This window comes from Bacillus rossius, chromosome 1 (assembly GCF_032445375.1).
Source record: "Bacillus rossius redtenbacheri isolate Brsri chromosome 1, Brsri_v3, whole genome shotgun sequence".
NCBI classification, from domain to species: Eukaryota; Metazoa; Arthropoda; class Insecta; order Phasmatodea; family Bacillidae; genus Bacillus; species Bacillus rossius.
The window spans coordinates 341,147,321-341,168,266 of record NC_086330.1 but is presented as its reverse complement, the minus strand read 5'-3'; the positions used below and the strand labels follow the sequence as shown (position 1 = coordinate 341,168,266).

Below are 20,946 nucleotides of genomic sequence, written 5' to 3'. Positions count from 1 at the left end.
ATTATTCCTAAGTGTAGTAGAATTGACCTCACCCACTGCTTCACATAATAATAGCTAACAAAATTTAAAAGTTTGAGATTGAAATTTTTGACAGAAGTAAATACGGGAAAGAAAATATTTCAATGTTGCAAAACCGCTTTCAGTGAATACGATGCCGCGATTACAGATTTGACAAAAAGCAATAGTACGGAAATTCTCACATTCGCAGAGATATTCGAAATGTGTTGATGATGTACGGGCAGGCGAAAAATAAGTTGCATCAGAAGCAGTGCGCATTTACCAAGAGCGCTTCCACAAGAGAAATGCGCCGAACATGAAGACCTCCATGCGGCTTAAAGTGCATTTTAACACGAACAACGATTCACACCAGTCTGCCGGCTGTTAGCAAGTGTGGCCGACTCTACACGTCTGCGCCCGGGTGGTTAGTTCCCTGTTTCCCGCGGGGTGCTTGGACGTGACAGCGCTGCGATCGCGCGTCATCTCAGCCACTGGAGTAGAGAGTCCTGAAGCCCACCAAATTCAAATTTGCACCCTATCGCTCGCGCCTGTAACTTCACAGGGTTGTCTTTTTGGACATATGTTCCTAAGAAAAAAACGGAAATGCTTGTTTTGTTATTCCACCGCAACACATTAATACCAAGCCCCGAAATTTCCGAATCCTCTGTTTACACACACACATATGCATACATAATTGAATAGTCTCTATATATCTAGTAATCTCTATAGAGCACGGAGGTACTTATTAGTCTGTGTAGAGGGTGCATGTTCTGAAACTGGATAGCGAAACTAATCGTAGACGTATTGAGGCGTGTAGTCCCGCCTCAAATTGTTTATTGTTTATTTTGTAATTAAGATTTTTTTTTGCTTTTGTAATTTTTTATGGCACTTAGTGTTAGACTCTGCGTCTAGTTTGGTAACGTTAGGTAGGAGGGGTTGGTACTCGTGTCTACCGCAGCTATGACGCGGTCTGGTTGTTGTGTTCCCTGGCCGCTGCGAGGCGTGGTGATCGGCGCTGCGAGCCGATCTGCGAGCAAGCGAACGTCGCGACCGCGTCACTGGGTCTTCAGTCTTCGAGGAAGAAACTGCGGTAGCCGCCTGAGACACTCGGTCTAGCTGCGGCATTGGCTGGAGCAGCTACTACGCCTGAACGAGTTTTGTCATGGGGGAGACGTGGCAAACCTACTACGTGGCAGTCCAGAGCAAACAAGTAAGGTAGATGACCTAAAAAAATATGGTCTGGATCTGATGCCGTTTTTAGTGGATCCGTGTGACGATCAGACCATTAACTTTAAGCAGCACGATAGTAGTTTTTTTTTATTTGCGACTTCCTGTCATGCTGTATCGTTCCGGAGGACTGAATTGCGTGAACTTATAGTCGCTACACATTATGCATCAATTTGCTTCTAAACTAATAAACTTAATGGTTGAGTCTTTATTTGTTAATCTGCCAAGACTCTGGTGCATTTAGCTGTGCTAACGAACCAGGCTCCACGCAAGCTGGTACCTAGTGGAGTACGTAGTGCCTGACAAACTTCGCTTTATACAGGACCTGTAAGATCTATGTTATTCCTGCGTATGTTTAGCAGCAGACATGTTTAAGCTGTTGAAAACAAGATTTTTATCACTGATTACGTGAACGTTAATGTGGAAGAGACTATGTGTAGGTCGGCGGACCGCGAGCAGTGAGGTCTCACGTGGTTCTTGCCTTGCATTAAACTTATGGTGAAGCTTTTTATGAGATATGTTAACAAAACTTTTCATATTAACAAATTACTGAACACACCATTAACGCTGCATTACTCCGAGAAGTCGATGCATCTGCTTTCTCATTGTAGGTGAAAATTTTGATTTATTTTAAATTTTAATCACTAGAAGAGACCTTTTTCTAAATATTTTTTGCCTTTTTTTTCAATATGGTTCTTTGTGCGGCGTTAAATATTGACCGGTTCCTAATTCAAATAATAGGCCTTTGGACATTAGGCGGCATATATTTATTTTATTTTATTCTTATATTGTATACCTTTTTGAGACATGTTTAGTAAAATTGTAACTAGTTTAATACTCAGTAATACGATTACTTAACATGCTGTTCATTGTAAACTGTTTGCTATTTCACGCTGCAACTTATTATTAACTTTCATACCTAATTATAGTTTAGAAATAGTTTGGTGCACACCCAATACAAAACTAACAGTATCCCGCAGACTGTATGTAGCTATCTGTATATATGTATGGCAGTAAGAGTTGTTAAAGTTCATTTTTCTTCCATCGTAATTTTCAATAATTTAGGGGTGCCTAGTGTCTGTGGAACATACGCTCGGGCTCTGAATTATTTCATTGCACCCCGACGAGACGTCTCATTCTAAAGGCTAAAATCGTATAAATTTATTTAATCACTTGAAAGTAACTCTTTGGAAATAAATGTAAATATGCCATCATGTAGTAAATAACCACACATCTGCAAGAAATTAGCGATCAACTTTATTATAACCAAAACTTGTTTTGCTATGCACATAGTAATTGGGGGGGGGGGATTTTTTCTCATTTTGACTTCAAGTATTAACATGACAAAGATTGTACACACCAAATCACTTACCACAGTCATATATGTCCCTTACTTCCTACCTCCATGTAGGTAGTTTTCCATATTTATGTTCTATGAGTGGGTTTATACCGCCAAAGAGGTTGTTTTGCATTCCGTGTAGATATGAGAAAACTATATAAAAAAACATCCAGTTGACAACCAAAAGGTTTTCCTTAAATCTACCATAGCGACAGGGGTATATAAATTTCAGGCTACATTTCGATACTTGAAATCTCTTAAGGTATGTATATAATTTATCTAGATAACGTTTCAAATCATTTCGTGGTTTCAGATTTAGAGTTATGGCATTTATACGGTTCTCTAAATGTTTCAGAGCACCCGTTTCAGGGTTTATTTTGTCTGATCACTTCGATTCAGAGTTATTTATTGCACACAATAACTTAATGATAGTTGTTATTGATATATTTCATCGACTGTCGAACGTCTGTTTCTGTAGTAGATGCACATTATTATCTGAGATATTTCTAATGGGGAAAAAAATATATTTAATTTTTGTGAATTCTGTGTGATACCTAACAAAGCTTTCGACTGGAATTTAATTTTGATTACGGATCACTAAATAAAAGTGGGAGGGGGCTCGTATAAACCAGAACCACGCCACACTGTGGGAAACACAAAATAAAAATAAATAAAGCTAGTGCAGAAAGTAGTTATCTCTGTGTCCCTGTATACAGACCCCGATATACAAACGGGCCAAAAGGACATTCGCCCAGAGCGCCAGTATTTGAGTGGCGGGAGAATTTGAGGTTCGAAAAATATAGGATGAAAACGTTTGAAGGACGGGAAAATATATATTGGTAAATCTGTATTGTACGGATTAGCGCCAAAAAAAATCGTACAAATATGAAATAACTTTCATTATATACTCTTTTACGTCCTCTTTTCAAAACCGCCTGCGGAGATTAAAAATTCCAATTAATTTTGGAGATATCGCCGTTCTTATTTTGCAATACAAGCCCTATGTAATCATTCAACAGACGCCATTTTATATGTAATCATAGTTATAACAGCCACATAAAAACGCAAACCATTTATTAAATTTCATTAAGAAAAAGGAATATGAGCCTTTGTCTTTTAAAAAAATGTAGTATCTAGTTGCATAACGTATTGATTTAAAACTAAAAATAAATAGGCTTCGGCCAGAGACGCATTTAGTCTTCCCTGCCTAGTTATTAGCTAGGCACAAAAAAATTCTCGCTTTCAGTTGATTTCTCTCAACCCTGAATGTGCCAGCGATGGCAGCGATTGGTACCACGATTAACTCCCTTGCGGTCTTAACTCTAAGAATAAAAATTAGTTAATTTGGGGCCAGGTAAAACCTGCACGGACTCAGGGAAAACACTGGGCTCAAAATCACGCGTTAAGCAAGCAAGGAGGATTGTCCGGGAAGAAAGGAGGGTTGGTCGGGTAGGAAAGATACTACTAGGCAAGGGGCGGGAACTTGGGACATTGCCGTCCACAATGTTGTTTGGGCGGTGCTGGTATTATTGAGGGGGCGACTTTCGTCGTTTCCCCACCCGGCTGCCAGCCCTACACGGGGTCTCCTCCAGGCGGCCAGTCGCGAGAGGCCTCTTCCCAAGGGGGGCTGCTCCAGGGCATCTTCAAAACTGGAAGGTCGTGGGCGGCCGTCCGACACGTGGTCCTCCCGGCGGGCTCCGGGGTTCGACGGCCCCGGGTCTGGCACCGGCGTGCCGCCCTCAGGGTCCACCACGGCTGCGATGGGGTCTGCTTCGTCGAGCAGACATCCTGAGCGACCGTGCGCGGCTTCGCTCCTCCTTGCTCCTGTTCTGTTCTGCAGAACCACGTCTCACAACACTGAATCCATAGGTGCCCATCACCCCCCCCCCCCCCCAATCACCTTAAACTAACAATCTGACCCCCTCCCAAAAAAAATAAAAACCAGATAGTATCCAACCAGGTGCTCCGGGGGTTCTCAACAAAAAAAAAATTATTGAAAATTGGTTTACCAAATTTTTTTTTAATGCGAATTTAACAATAAAATACTAAGAGAAAAATAATTATACTTCAAAGGCAAATAATATCAGCTAATAAAAACGTACCTTTTTTTTTTTCCTCAACGGCGCCACTCGAGCCGAACATCCCCCTGTCTGAAGCTGTTCGTGTGCGCCGCGCGGACCCAGAGCTGCGTGCCGTGCTCCGCAGGGCGACCATGAACCCCATGCTGCAGCTGCACGGGGCCAAGCAGGTCAGCCTGTACCCTCCCGGGCTGCGGGACCTCGTCACGGACATCTCCAGAGAAGTGAGTTACAACAACTGAACTGCAAACCGGCAGTCTTTCAGGAAGTAGGATAACGGACGTTTCTCTGAGCTTGTGGGTTTTCTCGGAGTGCTCCTGTTTTCCTCGCGCCAGTGCATTCCGTCGTCGCTGCTCCGTTCCACATCGTGACGACGGCGTCGCGCGATTGTGCTGGCGGCGTTACCGAAACATTCCACATCGTGACGACGGCGTCGCGCGATTGTGCTGGCGGCGTTACCGAAACATTCCACATCGTGACGACGGCGTCACGCGATTGTGCTGGCGGCGTTACCGAAACATTCCACATCGTGACGACGGCGTCACGCGATTGTGCTGGCGGCGTTACCGAAACATTCCACATCGTGACGACGGCGTCACGCGATTGTGCTGGCGGCGATACCGAAACATTCCACATCGTGACGACGGCGTCACGCGATTGTGCTGGCGGCGTTACCGAAACATTCCACATCGTGACGACGGCGTCACGCGATTGTGCTGGCGGCGTTACCGAAACATTCCACATCGTGACGACGGCGTCACGCGATTGTGCTGGCGGCGTTACCGAAACATTCCACATCGTGACGACGGCGTCACGCGATTGTGCTGGCGGCGATACCGAAACATTCCACATCGTGACGACGGCGTCACGCGATTGTGCTGGCGGCGTTACCGAAACATTCCACATCGTGACGACGGCGTCACGCGATTGTGCTGGCGGCGTTACCGAAACATTCCACATCGTGACGACGGCGTCACGCGATTGTGCTGGCGGCGTTACCGAAACATTCCACATCGTGACGACGGCGTCACGCGATTGTGCTGGCGGCGATACCGAAACATTCCACATCGTGTCGACAGCGTCACGCGATTGTGCTGGCGGCATTACCGAAACATTCCACATGGTGACGACGGCGTCACGCGATCGTGCTGGCGGTGCTACCGTAACATTCCACATCGTGACGACAGCGTCACGCGATTGTGCTGGCGGCGCTACCGAAACATTCCACATCGTGACGACGGCGTCACGCGATTGTGCTGGCGACGTTACCGAAACATTCCACATGGTGACGACGGCGTCACGCGATTGTGCTGGCGGTGTTACCGTAACATTCCACATCGTGACGACAGCGTCACGCGGTTGTGCTGGCGGCGTTACCGAAACATTCCACATCGTGACGACGGTGTCACGCGATTGTGCTGGCGGCGTTACCGAAACATTCCACATCGTGTCGACAGCGTCACGCGATTGTGCTGGCGGCGTTACCGAAACATTCCACATCGTACGACGGCGTCACGTGATTGTGCTGGCGGCGTTACCGAAACATTCCACATCGTGACGACGGCGTCACGCGATTGTGCTGGCGGCGTTACCGAAACATTCCACATGGTGACGACGGCGTCACGTGATTGTGCTGGCGGCGTTATCGAAACATTTTTTTTAGTTTCGATAACGCCGCCAGCACAATCACGTGTCGCCGTCGTCACGATGTGGAATGGAGCAGCGACGACGGAATGCATTGGTGCGAGGAAAACAGGAGCACTCCGAGAAAACACACAAGCTCAAAAATAAACGTCCGTTATCCTATTTCGGCTGAAAGACTCCCGGTTTGACATCGCCCACAAATCTAAACCAATATGTCTTGGTGTGGAAAAAGAGGTGGATTTATCCGATCGATAAACTACCGCCGTCGCCATAGAAATATAACTCTGAGACATGAAGTATTCATGCCTGAACAATCATTCATTGTTTCTTAATATTTTGCATGGTTTGGAATATGTTTTCAACTTCGTAATTTTAAAAGATACAGAGTAGCAAGGAAATATAAGTACATACTTTCCACTCATTCAGGTAGCAGATTGTGTTGGGCTTTCTGGTCTCTATAATGATTTACATGCAGTTTTTTCTTTCTGCTGTGTGACAAGGCAGTTTACTACATTGTAATTTACTTAGATGATGCACCGTGGAACGTTGTCAGATAGTAAATAAAAAATTCAGATTATCGTGACAATGATAATTAATTAATGTATTGTTACCGGTTAGAGTTTTCCAGGACACAAGTTTACTGAAAACGTTTTCAGGAATCCTGCTTCTTCGTATAAATGTTTGTGGATCTCCAACAAACCGACAATGAATAAGAGGGAATACAGTAAAATTTTGAAGAATCATACGAATGTATCTTGCCACTGAAAAAGTCTCGCAATCAAGAGTCGTGATATATGTTGAGTTTGAAGGGTGATAGAAGAATTAAAATTCTAGAATAAAAATCTTTCAAAGGTGGCAACATTAACATCCAATAAGATAAGAGAAACTAGAAGGAAAAGAGTTGGAAGTTCCTCGTGCAGTAATACCCAAGGGCAATAATTTATGTCTCAAACGCCTCCAATCACCTTACTTAAGCACGAATATGTATAACGTCCTAGACTGCTTGCTCTTCGGGTAAAATATTACGCATAGTTACTCTTTAAGTTAACAACTTGTAACTACTATAAAAAATTGAGAACAAGCTTAAATTAGCTATGTCAAAAAGATTATCCCAACATGTGCCTAAACAAGCATTATGGACAGCACATCGACGACAACACAGACGAACACATTCAAACTTATATCAGACAGCACAAGAATTCCGTGGAAGGAATATGGTCATAAAAAATAATAACAGCACAGACGAACAGACAAACGCAGTAGGCTAACAACAACGTGAGAGTTCTAACAATAACAGTAAATGCAGGCAGACAACAAAACATGGACAACGCAGCAAATATACGAACACAACGATGAAGTTAAACAGGTTTTATGGACAACACAACGATGAAATCACCGATGAACACAGTAGGTTCCCTACGACAAAACAGCTGCTGCAATGGCGTATGTCCGAGAAATTGTGCTATATCAAAAATTCCCCTTTGCATGAATAAATTAAAGAACGTATTGATTTTTCTAGTTGTAATTTCATAAAGAATCTTTAAAAAGCTTTATTTAGCTGGCAAAAAAAAAATTACTGCATCGTCTCATTAAAGGGCGCAGAACTTATCTGACTCGGTAACTTATTAACAAGGCCCTGCCTAACTGTGCTGCACCGCGCTAGGAAGAATTACTTATTTGGTTGCCTAATGGTACGCAACATGACCTCCTGTACAAGGTCAATTCGCAGCTGTAGGAACATCTACCTCCACCATTGCTACGCCCGGCTTCAAACTCACATTATTATCACACAGTGTTCAAGATAACCTTTCTTGGCAATTATTATGGGATTCCCTGTTATTTTAGACGATAAGATGCTTAATATTTAATCTTCTGCACAAAGTACTTCTGCACACTGTACAGCTATCTACATATATTATTATATAACGTTTTAGATGTAAAACTTTATGGATTTTTTAACGATGTCATTAATGAGATTTTCGATAAGAATTGATTTTAACATGTTATTTTACATGAGAAGAGAAGCTGCAGATTGGTTGGAAGCAAATTTTGTGCTGATTTTCATATGTGATATCCACGGAAGAGAGCCAACCGTTAGCGTTCGGCCGCAGACACTACGTAAACATATTCCACGTGTGAGCTAATGTGAATTTCCTTAGAAGTGTGCAGTTTTAAACACAAAACATGTAGAAATTATTATAAATAACTATAACTCCCAAAGTGACCAAGGAAAAAGTTTTAATTTGTATGTTATTCAACTAAAACATCACGCTCCTTAAGATACGTCATTTCATTAACTAAGTCTGGGATGCACTGCAGGTCGCAAACGTTGAGGCATGCACTGACTGCCCCAACAGGTCCTGCGTCATCAACCGATGAACTTGTGCTCTTTCATCTCCAACTACTTGGGCACCCAGCTCAAGGTCAGAGAGAGTGCTAAGGGTAAGTCGAGCACTAGAGAGTGATGATAATTTTAGTCATAATTAACAGTAGAATAATATTTCAGTAAAAAAAAGTGATGGGTTAGATCCCATTCTCTATCAAATCCAAATTTATAATTTTATTCACCAAGAGTACCTTGAATGCAAACTTAGATCCAAACTTCCAGCAATAAAAATAATGTATAAGTTCAAACCCACAATCTGAAGTTTTAAATAAACAATAACACTTTCAGTCACACTTTGTCACGTCCTAAGATAAAATTTTAATTTTTTTGTATTTTAACTCGCCTATTTTTTTATATTTTATGTAGTAATAATCTTAAGCTCTAATTATAATACATATTAATATGTAATTAATTTTATATGATTAAATATAACTTAATAAACATTTATTTTTATATCCCTAAAGAATGTTCACCCAAATTTAGTCTACACCATAACCCACACATTCAAAGTTTAGTTAATTCATGTATCATTGAGGTATAAATTGTTCACTTCAGTTGACGAATAGACTGAAAAGGTTAAACCCATTTTTACATTGCTATTTAAAAAAAATACAAATGTTTATACATTCATAATTTTCCCAATGTATTTTTCATAGTAAAAATATTTTCTGCAGTGATAAACAAAATTCTGAAAGCACTGTAGTTTGTGGCAAACACAAGCACTTCTTTGATTGTTTAAACAAATTAAACAATCAGTCAACTGCAATATATTTCTTCAAATTAGTGCTCGACCGATTTTTAGATAAAACCTATTTATCTTGACATAATATACATTAGTGTGCGATATCAGAATATGAAGCAAGCTTGCAACAAATACTTGCACACGGATCAAAACACTAACCAATAGTTTCGGTGGGACAAATTTAATATTATTCAGGCAGTAAACCTGTTCAAAAAATTAAGCCTTAATCAACCCATCTACATTTTTTGATTTGTTAATGCCCAGGAAATAAAAAGCATCCAGTATTAAAAATGGTCTAAAAAAAGACCGAAAGCTAAAATTATTTTCACAAGTTTAATTTAAAATGAATTTATCATATGTGTGTACCAGTTTTACAGAAGGCCAAGAATAATAACAATAATTTTAGTGATATTGGCCAATTTATTTACTATAGGAATGAAGATGGAAACAAACTTAATTGTTCTTAGCTTGTTGGTTCATAGATGCAAGGGCACCATTTCCAACTCCTACCAGTATAGTCTTGCACAATTTTGAATAACAAAGCTGTTGATATTCAAGGGTCACTTCTGTGCCATCCCTATCGAAAAAGGGTAAGAGAACTTTGGGGTGAGAAACAGTGTTCTACCACACCAATCCTAAATCCTCACTTCAACATCCACAAGTGTAAAAAAAATGTGGCTAATAATTCTTTATTTTTCAGTTATTCTCCTCAATGCTTATTCATCCTATACACTGTTGCTCAAAATTACGAAGATACACCTCTCAGGATGTGAACTAAATAAAGTAGGTAACTGTCAAAGTATTGACGATCAGTGTAAACCTCGGAACTCCCAATCCCAGGAAGATAAAAACCACTGTGAGCTAAATTATTTCTCCCTTTATGGGTCCCTTTATTACGGATTACACAACGTAACAACAATACTGCTCCATAGGCTACCACACCATTAATTTTCACAGTAAGAGTTCTACGGAAAAATAAACAATGTTTTTCAATAGCCAATAACGAATTGCAATAATTGTAGACTGGTTACTCTAGCCCTGGTACGCATTCAAACAACAACAACGAAAAATAGTAATCTTGAGACTGAATTATAAAGCTTGGAATGGTAGCTCAAATGTCTTTATGCCTAAACAGGAGTACGGAATGGTAACATTAGGATGCTTGTTTTACCTTCCGATTTGTAAATATATAAAAGTCCGAAGTTGTGATTATACTGGTATGGATATAGCCTAATAAAAAAAATATATTTTTTTTTTATTATTTTAGGTTTGCCTTTTACTTGGTAATGATCTCACTTGCATCACAAGTCCTGAAATAAAAATAAATTAAATTATGGATTGCAATTGGCGCCTGAGAAAGTAAAACGGTGGCAAGGGGTCGTCCATTAATCACGTGATGTGTTTTAGCAATCTTTTAACCCCCCCCCCCCTCCCCCCTAGTGATTTGTGGTGAGGTTTTAGACTTCCCCCCCCCCCCCATAAATCACGTGTATTTTTTTGGTACAAAATATTTTTAAAAATTTCAGAATATTATCTTTAAATATAGGTATAATCAAATTTAACTCTGGAAAATTAAGCACAGTGATAAAAATGTTCAGACACACATTAAGGTTACAGGTTTATTCTCACTGGCATAAAAATAATAAAGGAAAGGCTTATATGTGATTTACGCATGTATTTGGCGCCAAAATCACAGTCTTACTGGCGACTGGCAAGCCGAGCTGGGTGGTTCATGTTGCGGCGGGCGGGGATATTGTTGCCTGGCTACGGCGAGTCAAGGTCACGCGTCGCTTTTCGCTTTAGTAGAAATCGGGCGAAAAAATAAATACACGTGATATCTCTCTACACCCCCCTCCCCCCTTGTGATATTTCGTGATTTTTCCCGACCCCCAACCCCCCTCCCCTTTTTCGAGCCTCGCGTGATTAATGGACGATCCCCAAGGCGGCAGCAGCAGAACCACTCTAGCAGAAGCTGCGGCTTGCTTCTGTATGCTTGCAAGCACACGTGATCACGACCACCCGCGCCCACTTGGCTTGTCCCCAGAGGCCTTGGCTGCGTACAAGATGATCGAGGAGAGAGCCCTCCTCATCGTCCACCTGAGGAAGATGGGCCTCGGCCTGGAGGAGGCGATGGAGGCGGCCACCAGCATCCAGGCAAGGGCGTAACTGGTCTCTGTAGCGCGCATGCACTTTGCCGGCCTTTCATCATTTCATGGGGGCCCTCCCCCTGAATTTTTTTTTTTTTAATTTTACTCTTTCAAAACATTTTTTCAACCCAACCTGGAGCGTAAATTTTGAGGATGGTTTTGCTAATTTATCTTGACATAATATTCATAATAACTCAATTCTACACATTCGTGCTGTTTGTCGCTAATCTTCGTAGTCAAAGTCCAGTCCAGCACGTCCTTGACCATAGTTAGGTACCCACCTTGTTTTGGGATTGTCACAAACCTAACATTACCTCAATCACTGTACATTTCATATTTGATTTTGAGGAGTTCCCTAATGTATCTTCGAACTACAAGGTCCAATAACAATTAAATTAAAATTTGGACCACCTTGGAGCTACCTACCCAACGCAAAAAGAATCTCTAAAATCGGTTGACAAACAAAGAATTTATTCCCAATACATATATATATATATATATACACACACACACACACACACACACACACACACACACACAATGAGAACCTCTTCCTTTTTTTGGAGTCGGTTATAAATATGAAAAGCACGTTGCAAGGCCCTGGGAAGTTACCCGACTAACCCTGCCCTGGAGCCACCGCTGCGTGATATACACAGTCCGTAGTACGCAAGGGCAGACCAAGCCCAAGCTTCCAGTCTTGGGAAGGGCGAACCAGTGGAGGAATTTGAGTGGTAAAAAAATAGCCATTAAAGGGCTTGTTTTTACTCGTTCCTCACATCTTTAAAATTAATCATCAAAGCTTCAATTTGTTCTTGTCTCTACAGGTTATTATATCCCATTGCACCGCCACTAGCAGCATGAGAGAAGGGAATCAACAGAACATTAGGTTTAGCTTCAGAATAAAATCAAACATTATAAAATTTTAGAATTTTAGAATACTCCAATGTGTATAATACAAGCTGTCTATAAAATAATGTCACCGTATCAATCGTACATTAAAACAATTCAATTTACTTAATTTAGATTATTTACAACATATAAAATTGAAGGTAAACTAGCATATTTTTTATTTAAAATTTCCAATAAGTGTACTTTTAGTTGTATGCCACACATCCAACCCAAAGTCTAATTCTTCCCACACTTTGGTTAACACACGTCCGAAGTAATGGAAGCAATAGCCTCGTCAATTCTGTAACTCAACTCTGGAAAATCAATAGGTAGCGGCGGAACGCAGACAAATCTTTTATGAAGCCCCAGAGGAAAAACAAATTGCATAGAGTTCTGTCATGTGAACGTGGAGGCCAGCGGAAAAGAGCTCTGTGGTCTCAACCATTGTGACTAATCTAACAGTCAGGGTCTTCGACAGTCAACCACTCTTGTGCAAAGAGATTCCAATGGGGAGGGATGAAATTACCAATTCACTCTCAACAATTTGTAAAACACAAAACGCTTTACGCTCAGGAGTCGCCATTTTGCGTAGGTGGCGCTGCAAGCGAGAAAACAACAAAGCAGTTCTCGCGCATGCGCTTATCTAAAACTGAGTTAACTCTTTGTGACCTTGAACCAAAACTCCACAACACTTACAGTTGATACTATTAAATTTATAACTGTGACATTCTTTAATAGACATACTGTAGTTTCATACACATAGTAGCACACCTAATTCAAGTTTGAAAGATTTTGGCAGAATTTTATCAATGTGAGAAGCATGGCTAGTATGGGTTTATCCAAATATATTGTAAACAAAAATATTACCTTGTTCCTTAATAAATTCCCTTTTAATTCTCAACTAAGTTAATATTAATAAAGCATGATGCATAAACACAATAATTATTAAGATATTTAATTCCTACAATTTGTATCGACATCACCATAAGTTATGAAATTTTGTTCCAGGCCGCTTACAGAGGTTATGCATCTCGAAGATATATCTCCAATAAAATTAGTAAGTACTAATCAAATAATACAACTGTATTAGATTAATTATCAAGGCAGAACACTGTAACATTTTACTTTCTGTTCACAGGAAAAGAACTTCTGAAAGCATTAAATTTAGATGAAGATATTGCTGACCAGATGGCAACCAAGATTCAGGTAAATTGACAGTGAACTCACATTTCAGTCTCAAGTTACAACCCATCAAAACAATAAAAAGCCAGAGTAACTAAGTTCATTTCATAGCAATACAGTGAAACACATTGTAAAAATACACCCTCTCAACACTAATTTCTCATGTTGTTATTTGATCATAATTGAGAAGACAGAGGATAATTTTTTCCAGCTAGTTCAGAAAATTCCTGGTTTAATTGTACAATAGTTGTATAGTAATCATTCACTAACACAAACTTTAAGACATGGGCAATTCTGTGTGCGTGAAAATAAAAAGGGCATGTTGTTAATTGTGCTTTCATAACATTACCAACATTGATAAAATTTTGTTACAGTCTGCTTACAGAGGATACGTTTCCCGGAAACATTTCGCCACGCAAATCAGTGAGTAAACAAATAAATTACTAAGTTCGACTTTAACAGAAATCCCTACTGTTGTATCTAAGCAAACATGTTTCTTGTTTACAGAGCACGACTTAAGGCACTTATTTGGCATAGACGAAGAAACTGCTCACAGGATGGCAACCAGGATTCAGGTAAAAGTTTGCAATCCATGTCGTTCACATCACCAGTGGCAGATGCAAGGAGGGATGGGTAAATCACCCTTTTTGATATTTCATTGAAGGAGGTTGTTTTAATTTATGGTGATGCAGGGTGAGCTGTCACTACGCGTGGAACAAGCTACAGGAAGTGACTCAAGTTGAGACTGATAATGTAACAATGCCAACCCCTTGTTGATGTAAGGTTTTGAATACACAAATTTCAATTATTTTTTTATTCCTAACCCCCCCCCCCCTTAAAAAAAATACCTGTAACTGCCACTGCACATTACATAGTTCACTTAGCAGCACCCAACCAAAAATCAGTCAAAATATTTGATCACACCATAATGGTTTCGGTAACCAAGCACTCTTGATGGTTACCTTCATTTAATATTTTATATGAATAAATATGCAGCGGTCAGGTCCCGCTACTTTCAAACAGCGCGCCGGGGCGTCAACGGCCTCTCCCACCCTCCTTTTCCCTTCCCCGCTCTTGTGATGTTCCTTGCTTCTAGCCTCCCCTCCCGGGGTTGGCGCATGCGCGGTGGACCGCGCAGAGCCTTTATGAGAGGTTGCTCAGCTCTTTGATGGTCTTATTAAATTTTGTTGTTCATTTAGGGCACTTTGTTGATAGGCCGAGGGAACGATTAGTTGAAAGCCTTTACAAAGCCCTAACTAAGCGGTTCCTGGACATGGCTTTCAACTGCCTGGATAAGATATCAAGGGGTAACGGGGAGGGGCTGAATTTAAATATTCAGCACGGATCGTGTATTTTAGGTCCATTTAAAGGTGAACACACAAGAAACCTGAGATTCAAATAAATAAATGATATAAGTATACATTTAATCAATGCACTTCTCAATAACAAATACTTATAGACTTGCAAACAGCCCTAGAGAAAAAACAACTCTTTACAACACTTGCACGCGTGTGTATGCACGCGGGACAACCGAATAGGGGCGCAGAAATCCCTAATAACAAGTACAAATTACACTTTCCTACACATTACAGATTAACAAAGATGCTTCACTTAATTATTACCGTACGTTTGCGTACAAAAACAAAGGAGTACCTTTAAATACAGCAACACGGAAATAATAAAACATTTAAACTAACTGTGAAAGGGTAACATATCCCGTTACGCTAATGTAGTAATCCCCATAAATATACATTCAAGTGCAAGCAGTACGACAGGAAATCAAGCCCTATCACGCTCAATTAAATGGGACTAGGCCCATAACTATGCTGAAAAATAAACAGTAAACGTGAATATTGATACCATACTTAATAGATAACGTAGGAACGGTTACAAATCTATACTAATATTATAAAGCTGAAGAGTTTGTTTGTTTGTTTGAACGCGCTAATCTCAGGAACCACTGGTCCGATTTGAAAAATTCTTTCAGTGTTGGATAGTACAATTATCGAGGAAGGCTATAGGCTATATTATATTATCAATAACATTAGGGATCCTTACTAAAAGTTCAATTTAGAATCAAATGCGTTGGAGGGGGTTAGATACAACATGCAGTACACGTACGAAGTGTGTGTTGACAATGCCGCAGGCGCTAGAAGTTGCCACGCACTAGATGCCTTATCATTCTTAATTTTCCCATACAAGTAAAAAACACCTGTGTGATATTAACAACGAAGCAATCAGTACCCTCATATAGAATACATAGAGATAGTGTGAGGTATATATGTAGATATAAAGAGAAAAATACAGATAGAGAGATACATCGATATATAAGACTATAGATGTAGATAGAGATAAATAAATATTTAGAGACATGGATAGATTATTTGTATATGTGTAACTACTTCAAACATATTACAAAACAAAAGTGAATGAGGCATTGCAATGCATTCCGAGCATTAGCTAGATAATGGAATCTTTTCAATATTAGTAATCCCTTATTTTTCAGTTTTTTTTTTCTTTATTGCTTTATAGAGTCTATATTACATACAGACCAGGTAAATAACTATAAACTAGCAGAACCACATCTGTTGGGATCTGAAAGTGATATAAATTATTTTGCACACTTGACATTCAAATTAAGAAGACAATTACTAACTACATCTGATCTCTAAACGGTTCCCCTTCACCCTGTGTTCAACCCGGGCAACGCTGGGTACTGCAGCTAGTAAATAATAAGCGTACAATGGCTTATTGATTCCAAAAGAGAATAATACCTAGACTAGAACAATTGCAAACGAGTCGACCACGCGGGGCAGAATAGCCAAAATAATGAATTTCCAAAAAGAAACGTTTACATCCTACGCACTAAACATTGCATCCAGACGTAATTTTTGAGGTGGCGGCCGAAAGAAAATGTAGAAAAAACAAAATAAATTTAAAGTTCGCAAACTACATTATGAGTAGGGCCACCGCCTATAACTTGAACTTACATTATTTTTCCCCGGAGATCGCTCCCTCGGCCAATCAACAAAGTGCCCTAAATGAACAATAAATTTTAATAAGACCATCAAAGAGCTGAGCAACCTCTCATAAAGGCTCTGCGCGGTCCACCGCGCATGCGCCAACCCCGGGAGGGGAGGCTAGAAGCAAGGAACATCACAAGAGCGGGGAAGGGAAAAGGAGGGTGGGAGAGGCCGTTGACGCCCCGGCGCGCTGTTTGAAAGTAGCGGGACCTGACCGCTGCAAATATTTAAAAAAAAAAAAAAACATTTGTCAGACTTCTGGACTGGTTAAACCAAAGGAACTAGCTTTGATTCTCAGCTGTATTGGGTAATTTTTCACTTATAAAAAAATGCCCTTTTTGAGTTAAGGACAAGTAGTATTAGTGTCCTTTCAAATTCACACTGGAAAAGATAACGGCAAATCATTACAGAATCACCCTTCCATGGTTTCAGTGCCAAGTGACTTCCATCTGGCTTTACCCAGAACTTGCCTTGCTCCATAATTGAGCTATAAGAATCCAATAACATGGATAGGGTGAAGCGAAGATAACTGCACTGATAACGAACCTATGCAGCAGTTTCTTGAGAAAGGCAGGTTATTTTATTCTGAGCCACAGATGAAATGTCTTCCAACTTACAGTATGAGAAGTTCTGGGTTTTAATCCTTGATAAGGTACAAATGTTAGTAATGTTTTTAATTTCAGGTATGAATTTATTTCAGATTTTAAAATACTCCCGACTAACAATTCTAAAAATTTCTTCCTTTCTGTATCTGTCATTATTGCAGAAAAACAATACACAAGTTTGAATAATCTGCTACAATTTCAACTGGTAACAGTGTTTTCTAATGTTGTAGGCTTCCAAATGTTTTAGTCACGTACACATAAAATATTTCATGGTTAATCTGTGTTTAAATTTTCGACCTACATCAATTTTAATGATGAATTTGAGCAATGCACCTTATGTACTTAATTTTTATTAAATATAAAAATATTTCTTTTACCAAAATTTTGTTTTGAATAAGCAACACTAAACCTAACATAAGGGTTTTTCTCTAAATACACGCCCATACTTAATGATGGAAATGGACTGAGTCTAAGTCTCATTGATAGATATTAATGTCATGACACAATGAAAAGTGTGAGATGCCAACAGAGTATTTATGAAAAGAATGGGTGCAGGAGTAACTGGAGTACCCAGATAAAATCCCCTAACCAATGCAACATCCATTAAAAAAATCTAGTTTGGACCCTGTTGAGAATCAAATCCAGATAAACTTGGTGAACGACATATCTACCATGGCTTCCTATAGCCATACTACCTTCGCTGTTTTTTTTTTTTTTTTTTTTTCATAAATGCTGTGCTGTGTAACATATTATATAACACTAGTTAGGATGACCTCAGAAATGAGGATTTTCAATAAAATAATTAATGGCTGACTATTAATGCACTCCTGATAGAGCATTTCGTTTTAAATATCACAAACCACTTTTAAGCAATTATGCATCACACAAAACATTAGCATTCATTCTTCATCAAAACTGTAGTTTAATCTTTTATTTCTCAGATGCTACTCATAGCCTAAAGAAACTAACTAGGTACTTCAAATACAAATAGTTGACTCAGCTCACAAATTTAGAGATATATTCAATGCTGACTGACAGCACAAAATGTAATTTTGGTCCACTGTCAAATAAGTGGCTTCCTAATATCTCATCACTACATACTTTTAGATCCTAACCAGTATTTAAATAAATAAGAATGAGAATTTTTAAGTTTTTAATAACTCAACACTACTAGTGATTATATGTATATTGTTTCAGGCTGCTTACAGAGGATACGTTACTCGGAAATCTAATATGGATGAAGCTATCGCTGAACAGATGGCAACCAGGATTCAGGTAAACTTAATATTTATACATCTGTATTCATATTTTTCACTCACTCAACACAACCTGATCAAAAAGCAGCAAGTAATGAGTGATTACAGTCATGTAACGACTGAAATATATGTCTCGAATTGTAGTTCCAAAGAGACATCATTCCTACTCATAAGTGAATTGAAGCTTTGTACTTTCAAAACACAGTTCGGTGACGTAACAAACTCCAACCAAGTGAAAAACACTGTTGCGTAGTATTATTTATTAAGACACAACACTGAACTTTTATATTTGTAAACATCTTAGCTCTCAGTACATGGCATTCGGTAGGAGTAATTTTGTGAATGGAACGGAAATCATATGGAATGGAAAAAGGCATGGAACGGAAGTGTTTAACCGTGGTGCTGCCATCTGTAGTGATGGTGCGAACCACAGGTTATACAGAGGGAAACATTATAGTATTAACTGTTTCATGAATTTTAACAAAATGAGTCGAAAATCAGTTCCAAAGCCAGGGTTAAGTATTTTTTCAAGTATTTTTCGCTTTTATCGGAGCCATTTCATTAAATAGTTTAACTTTTCTCTCTGCAAATCAAATGATTCAATAGTTGACATAACGGGTAAGAAAACTATACCACTACTTAGGTTAGATGTTTACATATCACTGGCAAATAATGAAAGACTCACTTTTTTTTTTTTCCTCCCAGTATGCATTACAATAAACTAACCTTGCAACTGGGAAAACTTTTAAAAATGAAATCAAAATGACCAGGCTGGTATTTGAATCTCAGACCTCCATCAATTAAGTCCAGTGTCTCGTCAACCCATCAAGCAGTCTAGCATGCAGATAATCCTGCTTGGTAACCCAGAACACAACAGTAGATGTATGAATGAAGTAATGATTTAATTAAATCATTTGTCCAATTAATTCATTAATCAAGAACATAATTTTAAGACAAAAAGTCACACTTTCAGGGGCTGGCAAACCCAAATGGCTGCGCTATAAGGAATACCTATTTATTTCCTACTTCCGTAAGCCCAGGCCATAAGTACAAGTGTAACATAATAATGTTAGATTTTTTCAAGTCCATCTACCATAATTTCAGTAAAACTCTTATGATATTACGTTCTGTGAAACATAAATTTTAGAATTTTATCACACATATACTAAAGTTTCTTTTTATTATTGTATGCTTTTCCATTGCCTGATAAACCATTTTTTTTTAAAGCCACACTCTTTTGGTTTACATAAACACTCCCCCCCCCCTCCCGACCACCTCCAAGGAGATAGCGTAACCAAAGGGGTATGCTTGACATTAGAAGTTATAAGCTGCAGTTTCGGCACTATTTGAACTGTGGAGCTAGGTATAACTTGCCCCTGATCTATTCCTTTTTACAGCATATCTTTTGGTATGACTAAAATTACACTTTAGAATCTTACTCATCGTTTTTGACACAAGCCTAACTTTCAGGGACTGGCTAAACAAAAAGGCTGTACCAGTGGTAATCTCCAGGCTTTCAACACATCTACCCATCCACCCTTCCTCACACCACCTTTCCACTTTTTGACGTCAAAATACATCACCCTCAAAAGTGAGGGAGGGGAAGGGGTCATGGTCATGGAATTATAGCCCCTGATTTTGCATAGTATAGAGAAAATCTATGTTTTTCGTACTTCCATAAGCCCAAATGTCAGTATTAAAAATTCACTGACTGAATACCATGATTTCAGTACATATTTTTGGAAATTATGGTATGTGTGCCATAAATTTTAGAATCTTATGAAACAAATTATGGTTTTTTTTAACTATCATATGCTTTACTATTCTCAGACAGACCACTTTTCTTTCTTTTTTTTTTCATTTGCAAGAAAAGGGTGTTTGAAGCCACAATCTTTTGGTCCAAATATCCCTTGGCGACTTCTTGGGTCGCCTTCTACTGGAAGTTCGGGAGAGGGATTTTTGCCCCTCCCATTGGATACAACCTGAGGGGAATTTTGTATTGATGCACTGTCAGTCCCCGAAAGGTGGAATGGTACTTTAAATCAATGTACATGTACCATTATTTATATACAAATTTATATGATATGATATAGATAATCTTTTTTTTGTATTTATAATATTATCTCTCTCGGCAGCCACAATATCTGATCCGTTCACAGACTCTTCACAAATCTTTACATTGTTTTTCCTTCATCATACATCAAGTTCATGGTGATTTTGTGTCGTGGTGTTTGTTCACACCACCGCTACACCGCTAATCATCTGCACTCGGTGTACCGCAGGCCCTTTTCCTGGTGAATTATTGATTATAATATGTCACTGACCTACTCAGAAGGTTGTTAGTTTAATCCTGATAACAGATCAATGACAGTTTTTTCTCTTAACTCTGTTCCATAAAAAAAAATCATTAAAATAGTTTTATACGTGAACTA

The 20,946-nt window shown here is 39.3% G+C and overlaps 1 protein-coding gene across 1 annotated transcript in view; it reads left to right on the top strand.

Moving 5' to 3' along the window:
- Positions 1-4,691: 4,691 nt before the first annotated feature.
- Positions 4,692-20,946, top strand: part of LOC134528130 (uncharacterized) — a 19,931-nt gene continuing 3,676 nt past the window's right edge. Inside the window, exons 1-8 of the mRNA XM_063361446.1 lie at positions 4,692-4,865; positions 8,643-8,727; positions 11,458-11,567; positions 13,457-13,505; positions 13,587-13,654; positions 14,005-14,053; positions 14,138-14,205; positions 18,456-18,533. Of these exons, the coding sequence (XP_063217516.1) occupies positions 4,776-4,865; positions 8,643-8,727; positions 11,458-11,567; positions 13,457-13,505; positions 13,587-13,654; positions 14,005-14,053; positions 14,138-14,205; positions 18,456-18,533 (597 nt within the window). The 5' untranslated portion in view covers positions 4,692-4,775. The remainder of the gene's footprint in view (positions 4,866-8,642; positions 8,728-11,457; positions 11,568-13,456; positions 13,506-13,586; positions 13,655-14,004; positions 14,054-14,137; positions 14,206-18,455; positions 18,534-20,946) is intronic.